This window comes from Pagrus major, chromosome 21 (assembly GCF_040436345.1).
Source record: "Pagrus major chromosome 21, Pma_NU_1.0".
NCBI classification, from domain to species: Eukaryota; Metazoa; Chordata; class Actinopteri; order Spariformes; family Sparidae; genus Pagrus; species Pagrus major.
This window is the reverse complement of record NC_133235.1, coordinates 18,441,869-18,462,897: the sequence shown is the minus strand read 5'-3', so window position 1 is coordinate 18,462,897 and position 21,029 is coordinate 18,441,869. Positions and strand designations below refer to the sequence as shown.

The 21,029-nt window shown below is 41.1% G+C and overlaps 1 protein-coding gene across 1 annotated transcript; it reads right to left on the bottom strand.

Moving 5' to 3' along the window:
• Window positions 1-1,546: 1,546 nt before the first annotated feature.
• emilin2a (elastin microfibril interfacer 2a) lies at window positions 1,547-20,512 on the bottom strand. The gene is made up of 9 exons (XM_073491842.1): window positions 20,269-20,512; window positions 19,519-19,644; window positions 17,074-17,264; window positions 14,974-16,959; window positions 6,942-7,295; window positions 3,957-4,010; window positions 3,335-3,394; window positions 3,089-3,229; window positions 1,547-2,341 (listed from the first exon to the last, which is right to left on the bottom strand). The coding sequence occupies exons 1-9, from the start codon at window positions 20,448-20,450 to the stop codon at window positions 2,007-2,009; spliced, it is 3,429 nt and encodes a 1,142-aa protein (XP_073347943.1). The 5' UTR covers window positions 20,451-20,512; the 3' UTR covers window positions 1,547-2,006.
• Between the last annotated feature and the right edge of the window lie 517 nt (window positions 20,513-21,029).

The window sequence follows — 21,029 nt, the reverse complement described above, 5'->3', positions numbered from 1 at the left end:
AAATTTATTTTTCATCCACACCCACTTTACGTAATCACCCATCTGGGGTTTTTTGCCTCCTAATCTTGTGTAAGCCAGATGAGTTCGTAATATTAATAAAAGCTTGATGTGTTGCTAAACCTCATGCTTTTCATGTCTGTTTGTCAGTGGTTGAATGTAACTACTGCACTTGAGTACGGATTCAAGGTTTATTCAAGTATTTACATTTTCTGCCATTTTGTCCAATACATTTCAGAGGCCATTACAGGGCTGTTTTTCTGAGCCCATGAAACATTGACTTTATAAGTGATTCTAACAGGACAAAGACACCAAAACATGATCTTTCATATATTAATGCCACACAGAATCAGACTTTGGTTGCAGCAAAGGGAAAATTGTGGGGATAAAATTAACAGATTCTTCATTTGGGGAAAAAATGATTAATTTGATTACTGTTTACATTCAGCAACAACTATTTAAATGATTACTTGTTGCAAATGTTCCTTAGGGTGTCCATGTTCAGGCCACATTTCTTCCAAATCCAGTGAAAAATAAGAAATTGGTGAAGCTTAGAAAATGTACAGAATCAGAAAATATTATGAAATTTAGCTCTATTATAAGTACAGCTATAGACTTTTGCAAGGTCCTGTGACTTTAATGGACGTTTATACATGATTTCTTGGTTTTGAGAAAATCCATGACATCAGCTGGGAAAAGTTCTGAATTCTGGTTGAGTTGGCATGGAATGACCCACAAGCAAACAAGACCATCGGCAAGAAAATGGACTTTCTGTATAATTAGAATTGTTATTCTTAATGCTTGTCATCGGGTCAGATTTCAACTAATCTGTGTCAAATAAGTCATAAAATTTAAACTATTTATCATGGCAGAGTGCAGAGGATGAACTGAGGGGTCTCACAGCCTGAGGAAAGAAGCTAAAACAAAGTTTTCTTTGTTTTACTCTTGTATTATTGGTCATTAATCTTACATAGCGACACATACCTCATCACAATGCATCCTGCGAACAGATGTGTATAAGAAAAAAAAAAGGTTTTAAATATGCTCTCTCTTTCAATCACTTCCAAAACAAATGCATGCGCTAGCCAGATCAAAATCTTTATGACATGTGGCGCTCATACCATTTCTGTCCACAGGAGGCGCCAGAATCAAGAAAAAAGTAATAATACCACACTATGAAAATACTCCACTACAAGTCAAAGTCCTGCATTAGTATGTGAATATTATCAGCAAAATGTACGTTTGTATGAAAAGTACTGATGTGAAGTAAAATCTTCTGTGTTTTACTATTGTGTACTATTGTATTTTACTGCGGGAGATGTTTACGGTTCAGTTTATTAGGGTTAGCTACTTGATATGCTGTTGGGTAGTTTCATCTACAGCACCACATAATATTCTGTTTTGTTTAATATTAGTTTTTACATGACGTTTTTCAAGAAAACCCATGATATGAACTAGGAGGGCCTACTGTAGGTGAGTTGGTATGGAATGAGGATTATGTAGGTCATACAGAGGCACCAGTATTAAAATAAGCATGTTTTATAACCAGTTACAAGTTCATCGGTGTTTATTAATCAATCTCTCTTTCTACAGTGTAGATTACACATGATGGAACATACAAACATTGTTTATTGCCTTATCAACAATATTATATTCTGCTAATATGTTGATCATAGATGGTTCTGTTAAAATAATTACATTTTATGCATTTTTAATGTTAATTTATAAACACTTATATACACAAGACATTCACAATAGGTACAAAAAGGCATCTTTATAATCAAATATATTAGAAACAAATCTTGCTTCTTGTATTCAGGTATATTTGGCAAATGGCTTACAAATTACAATGTAATGTCGTCTTAACTGAATTTATAAGTGAGGATCTTCACACAGTGGCACTGTGTGGTAAAACAGCTGCATCACAGCAAATCAGTGAAAATATAGTTTCTTCAACATTTCCTCCAGTCAAACTATCTGGGAACTAACCGGTCCCAGCTGAGCTCCAGCTATCTCTTGGCCTGTGGTGCGTACAGGAAGATGGCGCTGTAGGTGGACAGGATCTCCCTGGCCTCTGTGGTGGCCAGCTGGCCCCCGGTCCTCACCAGGCCCACGCGGTCTCCTTTCCTCAGGGGCAGGATGAGGCTGAAGGACACCGAGCCTCCGCAGCCACAGTTAGCACCAGCTGAGCCCCAGTGTTGACCAGCCACGGGCCCAGCTGAGCTCTGCAGCCTCTGAACGCTGCGGTTAGACACAGAGAGGACGGCCTCTACTCGGTCACCCTGCCTCGCCATCAACAGCCCGGAAATCAGGTATCGGCCGTCCACAGGAACAGTGAAGATCCCTGCAGAGATGAGGGAATGACAACAGGTTTTGCTTTGTTTAACCATTCCTCCTGTTCATATTGACCATAAGAGGCAACTTCCTCTAAGACGAGACAAAATCCACGGTCCTTATTTGATCGATTATTTGAAGTGAATATGAGGCTTCAACTGTCCAAATTAGTCAAATCAAGTGGCGATACTCAAAAATGTGTGTTTTTAATTTTGTCACAATCCTTTTACTACATCTTAAGAAGGCAACCCAAAGAGGGAATTTTGTATTAAAAAGACAATATTTTACACACTTCAATCAATGATTCCTTTGGCATTGGCAGGTATTCTCCAGGTACGAAGAGAGTGTGTAGCTATTGCTGCAACATTTATCACAGTTGGTGACCGCGGGAAAGTGAGTCATGTCTGTCTAGGCTTTAGTTTGTCTGTTGACGTTCACGCAACATGAGCTCCTTGCATTCGTAAAACTACAAAATGTATGCAAATAGTATTGGTATCGGCAGTACCAGCGTGGGCTTTACTTGAGCAAAAGAGATCAATTCAAATCAAGCTGGGTGAAAACTTGCGTGGTCATAGTTAAGACACTTTTAAAAAACAGGTCCCTGATGATAAAATAAAGAAACTAAGACACAAAAGAATAAAATTGATGCTATGTACAACTGTAGGACTGCCATCAAATGACAACAAGACCATGTACATTATCATAGTGACATTACAACCAATATTAAATCCTCGTTGTTGTTGTTGTTGTTGTGTACCTGTATGGGGATTGTAGTGTCCACCATCATTGACTAGAATTCTGTTAAAGTGGATAACACCAAAGTCTCCGATGGGGCTCTGCTGCGTGAGGCCAGCGGAGAAAGAGAAGGGATCTGCGAAGGCGCTGTTGACGTCAGAAACTGGAATGTGAAATACAAATGTATCAGTGCACTTCTCACTTCATATTCAGTAGCTAAAAAGACATATGTACGCTGATTGTGTAGTAAAACTGAGGGTTTCTTTACCTGGTGACACAACTGGAGCTTGATACATCGGGTTCCAGGGCACCTTTGCTGCTATGGGAACTACAAGGCGGAAATAAAGAAAGTGTTAATGTTGTATTGTATCAGCTGTGAGTTGAAGGGTTGACACCTTTATATTTATAGATGTTTCATTCATACGTGTCTCTCGTTGTAAGTTTGAAACTAATGTCATGAATCAGTTAATTAAAGAGTGTTTGTGTGATTTTCTGCGTTGGTAAGTAGCAAAAAATTAAATTTGTTTGTCCCGTGTAATCATATAAGGTATCATCACAGTGAAATATAGTATAGTATATGAATAGTATCATAATGAAAACAGTGAAATAGATCTTTGTTTCACTGGATACGGCCATTATCTACTTCAGTCATTTTCCTAATCACCACCAAATGTATCAGGGTAAAACTTTCTGCTAAGTGCCTGCAGACGAGCTAAAGTCTTTCCACAGTCCGCCCACATCTCCCTAAACTAAACACATCCAGTTCCCACTCCCTCGCATTCTCGGGCTACAAATTATTCACAGCTTTTCCAATTTTTTACACTGGTGTAGTAGAATGGCAAAGCCTGCAGATGCATGCAGTGTAACCTGACAATGAACTGCTACAATACCTTGGCGGCGGGCTGATTGAGGCTTGAAAGACACAGGGTGCAGAGGAGGATAGCCTGCAAAAGAAACATATGACAATCACATCATGTTTTATCATCATCTGAGGACCAGGGTCAGTGAAGGCTCTTGCCAGAGGCAGTTGTTCGCTTTTCCATATGAACATCATGTCAAAACACTGTGGGATAGTTTCCCATAGAAGGTACAAATTAGAAAACAACAGGTTATAATCTAGGCTGCATAATTTTGGTTTTAAAAGTGGCTTTTTTTTAATTTGTTTGATTCTGATTTAGCTGTTTCAGGACAATGGGATCTGTAAGTAGCATCAGGTGTTTACAGTTTCTGTTAGAGCATTGAAATGTATTTAAAGCTGCAGATATTTGTGTTGTTTGAGTTCAAAATAAAGTTAAAACAGACAACAAAAATAAGACAAACCCAAAAGATGATGTGAAAACCTACTCCTCAATCATGAAAAGAAATGGAAAACCTGACAGAAATGTTACATCCCTAAACAAAGCCTTATGTTTGCGTAGTGTTGTGTGTGTTGTGTGGGGAGGAGCAGGGCGAGCTCAGAGCTGGCTGGGTCTATTGGAAAGAATCGGTGCAGAGCCAAACCCTCTGGAGGAATAAACACCTGGATTCACATCAGATTCTGCTTTGATCCAAAGCCATTTAACAATGGTAAGAGGGCTCAGAGATTGCTTTTTAATTGTTGGGATTAAAAAGTGGATTTATCTTCACTCCCGATTATCAACCTGACTGCAGCAGCAATCCGTGGAGGTGACCTCCGTTGCCAGGTGTTTATGTGCTATAATGTTGACTGCTGGGGGGGGGGGAGCTAGGGAGCTAAGTATTCTGGCTGTTTTGGGAGCTGACTTAAGCACAAATGTTCACAAATGAGAAAATGTTTCAAAGAAGACATATTATGCTCATTATCAGGCTCATAATTGTAATTTTGGTTACTACTGGAATAGGTTTACCTGCTTTAATTCTCAAAAAACACATCAGTGTTCTCATACTGACAACGTCAGTAGACAACTCAACAAAATATATTACAAAGTTGCAGTCGTTTTTAGACATTTTGATGCAGACTTCTTACATTTTATATCTTTCAAGAAGAACTTTGTAGTACTGTGTTAACCAGCACATTTCTGATCTACACTGGACCACATAGAGCTGCGAGTCATCTCTTTTCCAAAGCTTTTATTTTGTCGTTTGATGTTTGACCCGGTCATCGTTTATATAGACCAGTTTATTCAATCCAGGACTGTCTCTCCGACTATATACAGAGTACATGTATGCTTAAACCTTTTAAACCGTTATGGGTTCCACGTAGGCCCAATTCCAGATTCTGTCACTGATGACAGATGAGTATATCTGATGTAACTATGAACTGACAGCACTGTTGAAAAGCAGAACATGCAGTATATTATGTCACACATGTGGTCATGCTGGGTCACGCTCGCTCTCCATGGTGCCAGACTTCTGACACGGTGTCATAAAACTTCCTGCTTGTCGTGGCAGTGATGACAGATTCCAGTTTCAGTAGCCTACTCATTCATAGATGTTATAAGTAGACTCTGCATACAAATCTGAGGCTTTATACTAACAGCCTGTAGTTATCTAGTGCAGTATATATGTACTAAGTACAGGGGGAATGGACAAGAGCTTAGACAATAAGGTGGTTACAGCTTTGTGTCTAAGAGGGACTGTAGGTATTTCTGAATCAGTTAGCACATATTGAATAATTGCAGGGCACAGTAATTTTATTGCTGGGTCACAAGAAATAGGAAATGGGGAAAAGACAATTAATATTGCAATGAGATTAGTGATGGCAGCAGTTATTAAAAATTCTGATATAATTACAAAACATTTGCTTATTAATGCAATGTAAATCATTGCTGTTGCTGGCGAACAAAACATTCAGTTCAGCATGGGAAGGAGGGTGTTCCTCTGCTGCTACAACTATTAAATACTTAGCCTGTCTTTTTAAATGATGATTAAAATGTTTGGGAGGCGTAATGAAGTTTCAGTTTCCATCCGACAATCAAAACAGATGTTCGAGAGTGATCTTTATCAGATTACAGACAGTTAGAGGGTAATACTTCATTGTGGCCTATTCAACGACCTTCTGTAAAGAATAATGTGGCGAGCTGTTCCTCCCTTCAGGTGTGTGCATGACAAAAGTCAACGTATCATAAGACAGGAGAGAGGTGAAGTGGCAGAGGAGCAGGGGAGAGTCGGGCATCAGCAGTGGGCAGAACGAATATTTTCACACCTTACTCAGTGAACTGAGGATCTACTTCAACCAAACCAGAGGTGATTGTGGAAAGACAAATCAAGACTGTTTTGGCGTGTTTTATTTAGTTAACGTCGAGTTTGAATGAAGTGTGTGTTTTAACAATGATTTAAAAGGCAATCAAGCTCAACTTAGCTTGATAAACTTGAGTTTAGTGCGAATTTAGTGTAAAAAGATCTCCTTTCTTGACATTTTGTGAGTTTGTTTTGTTAAACGATATTATCACGTGATTTATTGACATGATATCAATATTTCCTTTTTAAAATATCATGGTTATAAGTACATCTTTGAATGTTTTTAACTTAAATTCTCGCCATATCTTACAAATTGTACCAATAGACTTCCTTACAATGTCGTTGCAGTATCAATATTGAGGAATCTGGTCAAAAATATGGAGCTGCCCAGTCTGTTTGATTAGATTCGAGACATCGAGATATAGATTATGTGTAACATATAGTCTAAAAGTATCACATCAGGCCATATCATCCAGCCCATAATTCAAAGTGTTACAAAATCAGGTTTTGTGCCATAAGAACGTGGTCTTGAGGGAAACTTAAATCAGACTTAGTTCAGATTCATAGTGAAATAACAGATTTATATCAGTTATGAAAAACTAATAAGGGCATTTCAAGCTGCAGAGTGAAGATGGGTTGGAACATCAAAGGTCATCATGGCCATTAGTGCTACTCACCTGGTGCTCCAGCAAACCCTTTAACAGGCATGCTCGACGAGTCCTCCGACCCTCTCCGCACTGTCACCCTGCGCATGTACCCTGGAGGTCCTGCCTCGCCCGTCTCCACCACCGGCCTGACGGGAACCAGGGGAAGGCCGGACTGGCCTGGCTGCTGGGGGTTGGACGGCTGCCTTGGCGTATTGATCTTGATCGTGTGCGTGTTGGGCTGCACTGGTTGGCTTGGACTGTACGGCTGTCTGGGGCTGGACGGCGGCGGTGGGATGATGAGAGGGATGTGGATTTGTTGGATTCTGTTTCTGGTAGGAGTGGAATCTGGCGGAGGAGCAGGCCTCTCTGGTCTCAAGGTCATTCCTTAGACAGCAAAAGAAAGAGACATACATCAATTTATGGCTTGCTTTCTGTATGATAGGCGTTGCCGTCATAAAAAGCTTCTGGTCATAACAGCTCTTATAATCCAATTCAAAGTTACGGAAAATCCTGTAACTGCAATCGTATAAGCCTCCAATTTGCTTTATTTTTTACTTCCTCTCTCAAATTCAGTCCACATCCCTCCTTTCTCTTGTGAATTCGCCTTTTACGACTTATATTCTGATGACAGGCCAAATTAGACCTGGCATTCACTGCACCTCTGAGCTTTTTTTTAAAACCGGTACCATTATTACCCTTCATAAAAGCAGAGTGGGCGGTCGTCTGAGATTTAGTCAACGAGAACCATCTGAACGGAAACCAGTTGGCTGCCTGCCAGACCCCCTGAGGGCACAGACATCACCTGGACCTGAGCGTAGAGATGCTGTGAGAGTGTCCTGGGGACACATAACCAAAATAATTACAGTACCGGCTTTGTGTCAGCCCCTTCTCGCACAACCAGGTGTCAGACAGATTGTGTAATGTCGTATTCAAGATTCAGTGAGGAGGTTTCTACGTTAAATGACTTCTGCGATGCTTCCTGTATCTGTATCTGCAGGCTTGTTTAAACCTTGTGGGCGAGGTTGGGCATAACTGGAGTCCATGTAACCGGATTACAGTAATGTCCTTGAGCTAAAGACACTTACATCAAGGAAATGACCACTTATGTCAAATGATTATACAGTTAGATTTGGCGGAAAAGGCTTTGCTCTTTGAGGAAGCTCTCAAGGCACAAACAACAGAGATTCTGCAGAGAGAATAAACAATCTTCTAAATACAGAATTTTGATAACGTGAAGTGTAAACTTAGCTTAGCCTGTGAAGTCCACTTTGTACATCTGTATGAATGACCAGCTGTGGTCACAATAGGCCTGGATGCTGAAGCATGAACAAAACAGCTGATAGCTGAACAGCTGATGCAGGTGCTTTTTCAGTGTTTTGCATGAACTGACACGCAAATGACCTGAGTCCATGGTAGCAGCTCTGATAGGCTGCATTCAGCGGGGCTTTGAGCTAAATGCTAACAACAGCATGGCACCAAGCTCGCAATGAAGATGTCAATGTCATATGTACCACGTTCAACATTTTAGTTTAGTATGTTAGTATGCTAACATTGCTAACTGCAGTGGCACTCAGTAGAGTGCATACCTCCGCAAAGGCCCAACAGTCTCTGTTTGTACTCACTCTTATTCCTTGAGAAATTAATGAAAAATGTCGATCTCACAATGTCAAAGAAAGTGAGAAAAAAATTTCCTGAATCCGTCTCTTTTATCTGGATCAGCACCAAAACCTAATGGGGTCTATTCTGGGCTGAGACCCATCCTCCATCCAAGTTTCATGGAAATATGTTCAGCAGTTTTTGTGTAAACCTGCTGACAAACCAACCAAGCAACGAACACATACCTTGGCGGAGGTGATTAGCATTTGATGAACAGGTCTCCATTTTGTTTGAACCTCATGTTCTGCTAGCACTGAACACAATTGCACAGTGACTTTAATTGGTTTGAGATTGCTTTCAGAGTTAACGCAATGTGTTTGTAATCAATGCAGATGCAGAAATAGTAAAATAAAAATGGCTTGGAGAGAGAAATGCTTTTAACACCTTTGTTGGCCCTCAAGGATAATGTCCCACACTTTTTACTGAGTAACACTAAAAATACACATTTTCGGGTTTCATAATGGTAAAATCTACAGGGTACTCTGACAAACTGATGTGAAATCAACATCCACTTAGTAGCTTTTTCTGTAGCTTGAAGACCTGTCTCTCATAAAATGCAGTTGGAAGCTCTGACATAATTCATTTCACGCTCAAATCCACAGGATACCATTAAATGACTTTTCAGCATCTTGAAGTAAAATAAGTAAACAAGTAAAACAATAAACTTTAATGTGTGTAATGTAGGTTCTGCCACAGCCAACAATATGACAATAAATCAAACGTTAACTGTTACTTCAACAGAACTTGACTCTTGCACTGAGGCAAAGCGGTCAGTCCAAAAGTACCTGAAGCAATCGTATTACACAAGAGTCTGTTTTTTACTCTGGATTATCAACGTTATCAACCACTCTGTTCTGCTCAGATAAAACATGATCAAACATCAACCCAATTCTTCCTTCTTACTGTAAGTGATACCACAAGTCTACTCAGAAACCACATGTATAATTAAAAACAAATTAAACCCAGCAATCATGTTGTACTGAGATAATCACAAATCTCTTCTTCATTTCCTTCCTATGCCTCCTTCAGGACGCCGGTTGCCTGAGTGCATATTTCCCATGAGCTCTCAGCCTGTGTCTCACTAAGGGGGCAACCGCAAAGTCGCAAAGCAAAAAAAAAAAAAAAGAGAGAGAAACAGAGAATGGCGCACATAAATGCTGGTGCAACCATGAGCATCACCAAAACCAGATGTTACTGTTTAGAAGCAGATTGAGACACTGCAGAGGGAGGGAGGCTTTAGTCACACATTGGGGTGACAGAGCGTGAGTGTTCAAAAGTGTCTGAAATATCAAGGAATATTGCAGCAGACAAGCTGATCATGCAATGGAAAATGGTGTCAAGGGGCGCGGAGCGGGGTGTGGTGGTTACACGCACGTACAATTTAATGCATCGCTCACACTCTCACATACATTTTTCTTCTTCTTGCTTTGCACATGGACACAATTTCACCCTCCACCCCATTTTCCTCCAGTGATATTAATGATGGGAGGTTCGAATTGTGCAGTGTGGCAGACCTCAGGGACTCCCATTGTGTATCTGGGGCCATTCTCCTCTGAAGACTTCCAGATGGGCTGCCCTGGTCAGAGATGGAAACACCTCACCTCGTAGCTACAGAAATCTCTCTGGGGAAGCTGCTGCAGTCAAAGCGCCCCCTCAAAATTCATGCCGCTCACTATATATATACAGTGTGTGTCTGTGGCAGTGTCGAGTACAATTTTCCATTCTTTCTCAACAGACACCCTTTGACTTCAAAAAAGCCTTTGATATCTTGTTTTTTCTTGCATTCCCTCATCACGGTAGACAGTTAATCTTAGTGCCTGTCTCTCCAATATAAAGTCAGAATGATCAATTGCAGAGCATTGATCCATGAAATCAAAGACTTTATTTTACCCCGGTGTTAATGCAACCGCTTTTTTTTTTTTTTTTTGGAGGCCTCGCCTGTCAATAGACACTTACAGGACAGGGGGGAGGGAGATGAGAAAAAGAAGTCCTCTGGCATTCTTGGAAGGACAAATCGGTAGAAAAAAACTGGACAGAAGGAGAGAGCGACGAGGGAGTGAAGGGAGAGAAATTCAGAGATAAGGGAGAGAGAACGAAACGACAGGGAAGTGATTTGAGCCAGACTGGGATCAACTCCAAAAACCAGAGGGAGTGGAAAAAAAACAGCTTGAGAATTGAATAAGAAAAATTTAGCACAAGAAGGTTGATTAGTCACCGCCTGAATGAGGAACAGCATGCTCAAGCTCTTTAAAAACAGAAGCATTTTCCATATTTCTACATTTCCTAATAACGTCTAAGTCTCGCCTAATTTCAAAATGGCTTTGACACATCAACGTCATACTTTTAAATGATGCAACACAGTGACTGCTGCTCAACCGCAACTCTCCTATCGTAAAGAAAACAGCCAGAAACAAACACATGCAAGCTGTAGCGGCAGGCCTCTGCTGCAGCAGCTGTTTTGGGGGCAAAGCAGTGCCAACATTTATGCAACTGAAGTCACACAATTCCAGTCACATTAAGTAACGGCAAAGCTATTCCAGTTAATCTTTCAGTTGCGTTATTACAACGCCTCATCTGTTCGCAGCCTCCTCGGGGTCCTCATATGACTGAGTGGAGAATATGAGCTCAAACAGAGAGGAAACATTTCAGTAGTTTCTCAACCACCACCAACACTACCACACCCACAGAGCTGGGATTTTTCATGGATTGTTTTTATTTCTATTTAGACTATTTCTCTCTTTGCCAAACTTGGGAAAAACATTATATCTTCCTGCTACCTCAGCCACACAGACCAACTCCCTCTCTTGTGGGATTCAGGATACAGATCATAAGGACAAAGTGAGAGGATATGATGGTATTTTCCCTTAAAGGAAATGATTAACATTTTGAGAGAGACACTCATTCACTTTCTTGCCAAGAGTGAGATAAGAAGATTGAAACCACTCTTATGTTTGTACATTAAATATGAAGCCACCACCAGCAGCCTGCTAAGTTAGCTAAGACTGTAAACATGAGGAAACAGCTAGCACGGCTCTGTTCAGTCCTGTCATTACCCAATGCGAGTAGCTGTCCGATCAGAGTAGCACATTCATGAGCACGTCTGCCATCTTGGACAGCGAGGTACGGCAACATCACTTGGACAAACCACATGCAAAAAATGCAGTAAGTTTCAAGAACAATATTGTCAAAAAGCACTGTGCTACGACAGGCAGCCACACACCACCATAACCCATAATCATAACTAAAGTTAAAGGATAAATTCACCCAAAAATGAAAATTTAGCTGTTATTTACTCAACCCCATGTCGTTGGAAAGTCAGGTGAAGTTTCATAGTCCACAAAACATCTCTGGAGCCTAACACTTTTAGCCATTAGCAGCTACAGTGAAGATTTTATCTTAAAAAAAAAGGGTGTAAATAACTTATCCTTAAACAAATTGTTTAATTGTGTGTACATTATATATTATAAATATAAAGAATAATATATTATAAATTATATTTTATTAGGATAAATATTTTTGTAATACATTTATGTTTTGTTAGATATAGAACAAAGGAAATTGAAAAATGACAAATGGAAGTTATTATTATTGTTATTATTATTATATTGATAGAAGTCAAAGTATTTCAGTGGTATTATTTATTAAAAAGGGGTGGAATAAAATAAGTTTATACTTCCTCCCACTCTTTTTCGGATATGTAAACAGAATTTATAGTTTTCAGTTTTTGTTTACTTTGTACATGATAATTTTGTTTTTTACATGTTCGAAATAAACTATCTATCTATCCATCTATCTATCTATCTATCTATCTATCTATCTATCTATCTATCTATCTATCTATCTATCTATCTATCTATCTATCTATCTATCTAATTGTTTAACTGTTTCTACAGCAGTCCTGTGTGTTCTGTCCAAGTGGTGTTTCCATACCTAGCTGTCCAAAATGGCACACAAGCTTGCACATGCACTACAAGTGTGTACAAAAACCAAAGTATTAAAATGGCAATTTGCGGGGAGGTTATGTGGCAGACAAGTTGCTGGATTTTCTTATGATGATAAATTGACGTTTTTACAGTTTTCATACAGATTAAACAAACAAGATATAACGTGTTTAATAGAAAGCTCTGGAGGTGCTGGTAGGCAGATTTTGTTTATCATTGGACATAGCCAGGCTAGCTCTCACTTTTATGCTAAGATAAATTAACTGGCTGCTGCTACTAGCAGCATACAGACATATGAGTGGTGTCAGTCCTCTCTTTTTACTCTCAGACTGAAAGCGAATAAGCATATTTCCAAAAATGTCAATCTTTTCCTGTAAATATGCTCACTCATACGCTGGAAGTTGTCACAAAGTCAAAAACCAATCCTGAAAACCAATCCTGCAGCAGGACGCACAGTTCTGTCTGATTTAATCCTGGGCAAAGGTGCCGTATAATGTTACAGGCACAGTAATGAAATCAAATATCACAGATTGGAAGTAACAGACCATATTTGGCAATGAGTGAAATGGAATACAAGATGTCTTCATGCTCTTCGTCTCCCTACACCTCAACCATTAATCTGTCCGCCCTCCTTTTCTCTTCAGGTCCCTATCAGACCATTGTTTTGGACGATGGTTTAAGAAAGGGAGGCACCAGTGATGGGGCCCCAGTCATGACATCACAGCTGAGGGTAGTCGAAGCATCTGGTCCTGGGTGTGGAGCTCTGCTTCTCCCCTCTCCATCAAGACTGGCTCCAGCAGTGAGTCAGGGCCCTTAATGAGGACCAGACTCCACACATCAGGCTGAGGTCACCCTACCGGAATCTCTGGAGGTTGGTATGTGTACATGTGTAAAGGAGAAAGGAAGGGAGGGAGCTGTATGTGTGCACTGAGAGACCGGGAAGTGTGATTGAGGCCTGCAGTTCTGTGGTATGAGTAAAAAAGGCTATGTCATGGTGCAAGAAAGAAGACCTCACAAGTCAACATGTTCATAAAGGGAGTTGGAAAAATGGAATAGTCTACTCGGGTGTTCTGACGTTTACATAAGGGAGCAATGAGGCACAAAACAGTGAGAGTAAATCATCGGAGTAGTTAAGAGAATTTAAGATTCTTTTAACCTATCCAATTCCTTATATAAAGACTGGGGAATTCTTAGGACAACATGAAGCTAAGTCAAAGGAAGCTTCCAATGTGGGCCTCTGCCTCGGTGCAGGGACATATTGAATGACATACTCAAGGCGAGCACGGGAGGCCCTGTGAACTTGTGTCCTCCCTCTCCGGGAAATACCCTGTGGCCATTCATGGGATCTGATCCTGCCCTCCAAGCCTCCATGTAAGCCAAACAAGCAGAATGCATTATATGGAGGATTATCTTCAGGAAAGGTTTGTGTTTACACAGATGTTAATCGAACTTGATAAACTCATATGTTAGATGTTATAGAGGAAGCTGCAAAGGAGTGCGTGTTCTTCTGGCTCACTGCAGTGTTTTGTGGGATTCCATGGACTTGTTAGTGGTAAAATTGTGTCATAATCTACGCTAAATTACTACATTATATCTTTTTGACATTTTGAGAAATATGCTTACTGCTTTTGTGCTGACACTTGCATGAGATTCAGTATGAAGCTACAGCCAGTTTTGGCTTTATATAAATACTGGGAAAGAGGGGAAATAGCTAGCCTGGCTTCGTCTAAAGGTACCAAATCCAGCACACAATCGCCTGTAACACAACAACTTGATGCTTATACACTCTGTTTCTTATTAAACCCAAAGCATACAGATTGTCACCCTGATCACACAGGGACTTGTTTGCTATAAGCCTGTTTTGGACAAATCAGTATGGTACACCTGCATCATATACATTTAATGGGAAATGTGGTGTGACTCTGAACTTTACGCTGAAAATTATAAATTTTTTTTTGTTATTTCAACTTAAAACAAATGCAAGAAAAATGTGACACATGGCGCAGGAGAGGAGCACCCACTCAACAATGTTTTTGCTGTCGCCACATTTCTAGCGATGTGGCTCTATGTGATCGGCCTCTAAGATATTATGTGTTAATTAGTAACGTGCTGGTCCCCTAGATTGGAAGTTATTATCGTCACTCCCTACTCCTTGCTACGTTGAGTCTGCTGCTTCATTTTGGGGAGTGATAAAGTCCAAGCATAACAGCCAAATACCAATACTGTCATGTTCAAGATTCATATGGTAATCCATTTAATGTGTGTTGGCTGACTAAAGTTCTGAAGTTACAAATCTTCTAAATATTGGCTCCAAATTCAGGGAATAAACATGGATTAATGTGACCCCACAATGGCTTGGTTGTTGTCAAAGAGAGCCAAACAGGCCCTTTGATAGATCCTATCATCATCATCTCAAGACACTACCACAACAGTATCATCAACCTATCCCCAAACCACCAACTCACCTGGCTCTTTGGCAGTGACGTCTTTCATAACATGTTTGGCCATCTCAGTCAGCTGTCCCTGGAACCTCTGCAAGGAATTCTGCAGTGCAACGATTTCTGCCCCGTGATTTCCACAGGTGACGTTCATCCGGTACATACAGTCCCGCAGGCCACCCACATGTCTCTCCATCCCATCTTTTAGCTCTTTGATGTTGGCGGAAATTCCATCTAACCTTCCACACACCTTTTCAAGTCTGGTCACACGTCCATCAACAACAGAAATGCCATCAGAGACACCCTGTGTGTTCTGTCTACATTGACTCAGCTCAGATGACACCTGTTGACTGAGCGTATCAAGCTTGTGCTTCAGCTCGTCCACTTGACGTCTGGTGTCATCTGCCTGACTATTGGGTACAGCAATGACTGATGCCCAGTTGTCCCGTGATGGATTCCCAGTGCCACTTTGCCCTGCATGGCAGCATGTCAAGTTCATTCTGTACAAATCCTGGTCATATTTTTTCAAGGAATCACTTAAAGTGGTGACACCACTAGCCAGACCAAGCACATTATCTTGGAGATTAATCAATCCCTTCTGGAAGTCATCCATCGTCTGAACACGTCTCTCATTTGTGACTGTTTGCCTTTGAACAAGGTCTTCCAGTTGCTTGAGTTTGTGTTTGTTGGTACTCACATCAGTGTGAAGAACATCCAAGTCATTCCTATACCGACTCAGGTCCTTCAAAATGTTTTCTAGATTGTTTGGTGGTTGTGATGAACCCACTGCACCTACAGAAATTCCTGAGCCTGAACATCCTGTAGAGCACAACTCTTCTAAAGTGTTGACCTTATCATCCAAACCTTGCATGAGGAACTTAACGTTGTTGACTTCTCCCTGGATGGCATCCATGGAGTCACCAAACATCCCAGGGAAGGAGTTGTTGCTCATTTCCACCAGCATGTTCGTAAACTGGTCCTCCATGTTGTTCAGGCGCTCCTCCAGCAGCTGCCGCAGTGCTGCCACTTCCTCTGCAATTGTACGGGTCAGCTTCTCTTCAATATAGAAACAGTGAGTCTCTGCATTTTGCTCCGTGATGTTAATTCGTGCCTCCAGCTCTTCAACCAGTAGACTGAAATCATTGTCTTCCTGAGGTGCTGAGCTGAGGTGCGCCAGCTCATTGTCAATGCGGACATTCAGGATGCGGTGAGCCTCTGCAATGCGGTCAATCTCTCGCCAGAGGTCTTTGTGGTCACTATGATCCTCCTCTGGTTTGGATAGATCTGTCTGCCTCTGAGTTCGTACAGGTCCATCGGCAGCAGCCATATCCAGACGTAGTGCCCTAATCTCCTTTCTCAGATCGGCCTCCTTGGTTTCAACCAGCTTGGTCAGGCTGACCAAACCTTGGTCACTGTTGTCTTCACAGTTCTTCTGCAAGGTCTCGATCTTGTCATTGCATGAGTTTTGTGACTTGGTCATGTGTTCCTCCACATTCTGGTCTAGCTCCTTCTTAAGCTTTTCAAATTTTCCATCAATGTAGGTTTGTATAGCATCAAACTCCACTATGGCTGGAGTCTGGGATTGAGAGGCATCCATCAGGACACGGATCTGCCCCTCATGACTTGTCATGGTTCCTCTTAGGTCTTCCAAAGCTTCATCCTTGCTTTTCAGCGCATTGTTGATATCATCCAACCGGGCCTCTATTTTTTCTATAGCCTTGTCTCCAGCAAGCCCACCTCTAGTAGCCTGATGACCATCGAGCACTGCCGGGCTCTCCTCTGTGCCTGCGGCTGTGGCACTGTCTGGTGGACGTATGTTGTTGAGAAGTGTCGCCAGCATCTTCTTTGTGTCTTCCTGCAGGTCTGTGCGGAGGTTGTCGGTTAACCCTGTCAAAGCTGACTGAAGATCCAGGACTGTTTGAGACAGTCGCTGAACTTCACCTTCCAGAAGATGCACCTTATCTGTCCCACCGTGCCTCATCTCATGGTGCCCTGTCTCTCTCCGCTCTGGTCCTACGATCAGAGAATAACTGTTTAGATTTTTATGAATAAATGCTCCTCTTTAGGAAGAATGACACAAAGCTTGTTTGAATTACTTTTTCAGTGGTACAGAAAATGGTGTCTTACTCTGTGTGTGTCTGGTTGTATGTCCAGGATTAGGTGGGAGGTATGGCTGTATTCCCTGAACTGTTTGTCGGTCTGGGGGTGGTTTTAAATCTTTACAGTCTGGACCTTGGTAACCAGGACAGCATCTCCACTCTAACTCCGTGACTGTCTTGAAGGCAATCTTGTATGTGGGTCGAAATCGATTTTGGTATCTGTAAAACCAGACAGAGAAATCAATACATTTTCCAAATCTCAGAGAAATGTTAATATAAAACTGGAAACACTGAGCTTTTGTGTAAAGTGTTATTCACATCTTCATCTTTGCTACAGCTTCTCTGCTGTTCCCAAAAGACAAAACTGTTCCAGGGATATATGTTTTTATTGGGAGCTGTTGACTCCCGCGATCACCAAAACGCCTGTTTTATTGGACACTTTTTGAACTTCTCTACTGCTCCCTATCACATGAAATTTTCCACTTTCTGGCCAAGACAAACAACTCCCATAGAAACAATAGATGACATCACTTCCCTGAAGACAGGGGTCATGTCACGCAGAACATCTGGAAAGCTGATGACTGAAACACTCATCTTTGCACATTTCCTGTCTGTCACCCTCATTGATAACACTAGCATGACAAAAAGACAAAAGGAAACTGAAAAATAAAACTTAACGTTATGGCTGTAATCAACTATGAGTGCTGAAATCTCATCCTCACATGAGATAATATGAAACCGATACTGTATGTCATAACTTAGAAATGGAAAAACCCGAGGTGTCTATCCTCACTGCCAGCTCTTTTTTGCCTTATGCAAAAAACTTGGAAATGTCTGCCTCTGACATAAGAATTATCTGTTTCCAGGAATATTTTCCACAACACAGTGGCTCTTCTGCATGTGTTTGTGTGAGTGCATCACAAAGCTAAACCACAGATAGCTTGTGTTGTTTCAAAACAAAAATAATGACTCACAAAGGAAAATATATTAAATTGCAACACAGCTTCCAGTACAGAATTAATGGCCGCTGTTTCTCGGGAATTACTGGGGAAGATACTCCCATTTACAAACAATCAATCACTACAGGAGACTCCACTTGAGGAGCAAATTGCTTTATTGATCTTAAGAGTTTTGTGTATTGACATGGACGTAAATCAAATTATGTATTACAGAATTTGTTATTAGATCAGTAAGGAGGGATCGAGATCATGTTTAGCCAGTTCTATAATACACAAATGTTTCTACTGTAACCTAAATATCTGGATGATTTTTAAATGTATTTTTGACTCTGATAAATAATCTTATGCACTGATCACAAATGTTCAGCTCCTGAATACAACTTGAATAAGATAACTTTTAATGTGGCTTTGGACAACGATTTAAAAAAGATGTCCTTTTTAAAAACACTCATGAAGGTGCACAATTAGTTTGCCTTTTAACATGGATGTGAAGTCAATGATGGTCTATTTTTACATAACATGCTGCCTGTTGCCATATAACTTATTTATTGGTAGCGCAGGTATGTCAAACAAATGCGAAAAATGCTCATTATAATTTCCCAGAGCCCAACATGACGTCTTCAGAATGCAAATTTTGTTGAACCAACACTCCAAAACCCAAAGACTCTTCATTTATTACCAGAAATCCTGCAAATCCTGCCACTTAAAGGTGCACTATGTAGATTTGGGGAAGAACATTTAATCAGAAGAGAAAGATCTTCATTGACAGATTTTCTTTTTATGCCTAAACAAACTAAATAAACATCTCTCTTTGATGTCATGACTGAATAAACTGAATAAACAAACTAATATGTGGTGGACCCTGCCACCTTTCTAGCTTCGACAGTGTTCTGGGGACCTTATTTTCCTCTGAGAACAGCTTGTTTATCAGTTATGGAAAAAATAAATATTTCTGAGTTTGTATTATTACCTTGTTGATATTGTAAATATTTGAATTCTGAGTATTAAATTTCTTCTCCAAAACTACATAGTGCCCCTTTAAGAAGCTGGACCTGCAAATGTTTGAGAATTTTGCTTGAAAAATGACTGAAACGATTAATCGACTATCAAAACAGCTGGCAATTATTTTTCTTTCAGTCAATATATTGATTAATGGACTGGGTGATCACTGATCGCTGCCGGTTATTTGCCCTCGCTTGTTGCTTTGATAGTCATTTCAGGTAAGTTACCATTTGTTTGTCTTGCTGCTATAGGGAGAGCTCTAATCCTCATTAGATTTAAACTATTTCCTGTTTGACTGCTTGCCCTTTTCAGTGGGCTTTTTTAACTTGCTAGAAAATTCTGTGCTTTTGGTTCTGCCAGTGGAGTTTCTTCAGCCACGGTGGATATTTCTGCCTCCAGGTCTGTCTTGCTCTCTCTCAGAGAAACACTTTGTACCTGGACTGCAGTCTATCTCATACATCTAAACATGATGCGCCCTCAACCCCTTCCCCCTCGCTCCCCCGGATGCTCACGTCACTTGTTGCTGGCAGTCGGGCTGGTAGGCTGGGCAGGGGGCCACTACGGGCTCCTGGAAGCTCTCCACACTCCCCTGCACGGCGCAGCTCACGTTCCTGCGCACCACATAGGCACACCAGTTCCTGAGGAGAGAGGCAGGGATAAACAAGAGCTTCAGCATACCAGGAACTGTGACAAACATCTTAATGGAAAACTGTGCGAATAGCTTTGGATTAGTTATGGAGCGTTTTAATGATTCGGGTAATAAAAAACATCAGAATCAGGTCGTTAAGCTTTACTGAGGTTTCCATACAGGTTGCGTCATTTCAGTGAGGCTTTTCTTCACTTTTATTTTTTCCTTTTTTCCCCCCGTTTGGCTATTTTAGTTTATCAGTTGCAAATGCACTAATGGTCTCTTGCAGATGAGATATTGGACTAATCACTGGCATTCCAGCGTTTATCTGGATCTTATCGCGTTTGGCAACACTGGCACACCAGAGCCACATTTAGACGCAGGCTGATAAAAGCACAGTGAACGTTAACAGGCTACAAATGACCATAAGAGGATAAATCTGCACCGATCTGAGGTCATTCCGATCAATGAGAAGTTTGGGCGTCATCGCGTTTTTATTGGCAACTGCGCAACAAAAGCGCCCCGCATGAACTTTCAGGAGAAGCTGGGTGAAAGCAACGCCGGTCGAAGTGGTTATTATGACTCTCAGAAGTTTACACTGTTCCCCACACACGTAGAAAAACACATTTCTTACCTATTTCTGTGTCTGTGCACCACTCCGGTGTATGGAGACCCCTGGAACAAGTCATAAGATGAGGGAGACCCGTAAGTGAACTGAAAGTTCAGAAACAGTGCGAAAACTGTCCACCGCCAGTCCATCTCTCCATTCCTGTAATTCATACTTGACAGACGCCTTAAAATAAATAGTCCTAACATAGAAAAAAAAGAGAGGGCTGCTCTGTTATTACCAAGCGCACCAAAGTCACATTGCCCCAGCAGTGACTGGTCCAACTCCAACAACTTTTGAGTTTGGGGAAGTCCAGATTCACTGCAACTCCCTTGGAATGACGTTCAGGGCCCACACCCTCCCCCCAAAAACATTCAGATGAGGAAACAACTCTCCACAGCCCTTTAAAAAAAGGTGCTTTTGTCTGTGATAACGTCCTTTAATTAAGTTATGCATTTGATGATGCAGGCTGATGAGTTCTTTGTCTGCCAATAGCCAAAAATTCACACCTCACTGATGAACATAACAGGATCAAGTCTCCTGAACGCAACCTCCAGTGTTGAAAGAGCTCTGTGTTGATGATATTCATAGCCTGGGATAACAGCAGTCATTTACATTCTGTCTGCCTTGTTAGTGAATGGGGATATAGGGGGAATACATAGTGTGCAGTCTGTTCTTTTTTCTGCTGAGCAAACCCTATTGTTTCAAGCCAAACTGAGCAGTATCTTAATGTGGAGGGGAGACAGAAAGTAGCACATTAGCTGCACAAGAGCTTCAATTCACAGCAC

What these genes read in the sequence shown, in the direction of transcription:
- emilin2a (XM_073491842.1), bottom strand. Translation starts at nt 20,450, where the DNA reads ATGTTAGGACTATTTATTTTAAGGCGTCTGTCAAGTATGAATTACAGG. An exon ending in AGGGTTTGCTGGAGCACCAG is followed by an intron (nt 4,011 to 6,941) that starts GTGAGTAGCACT and finishes TTTCTTTTGCAG; the next exon opens with GCTATCCTCCTCTGCACCCT. An exon ending in ACACTACAATCCCCATACAG is followed by an intron (nt 2,342 to 3,088) that starts GTACACAACAAC and finishes TCATCTCTGCAG; the next exon opens with GGATCTTCACTGTTCCTGTG.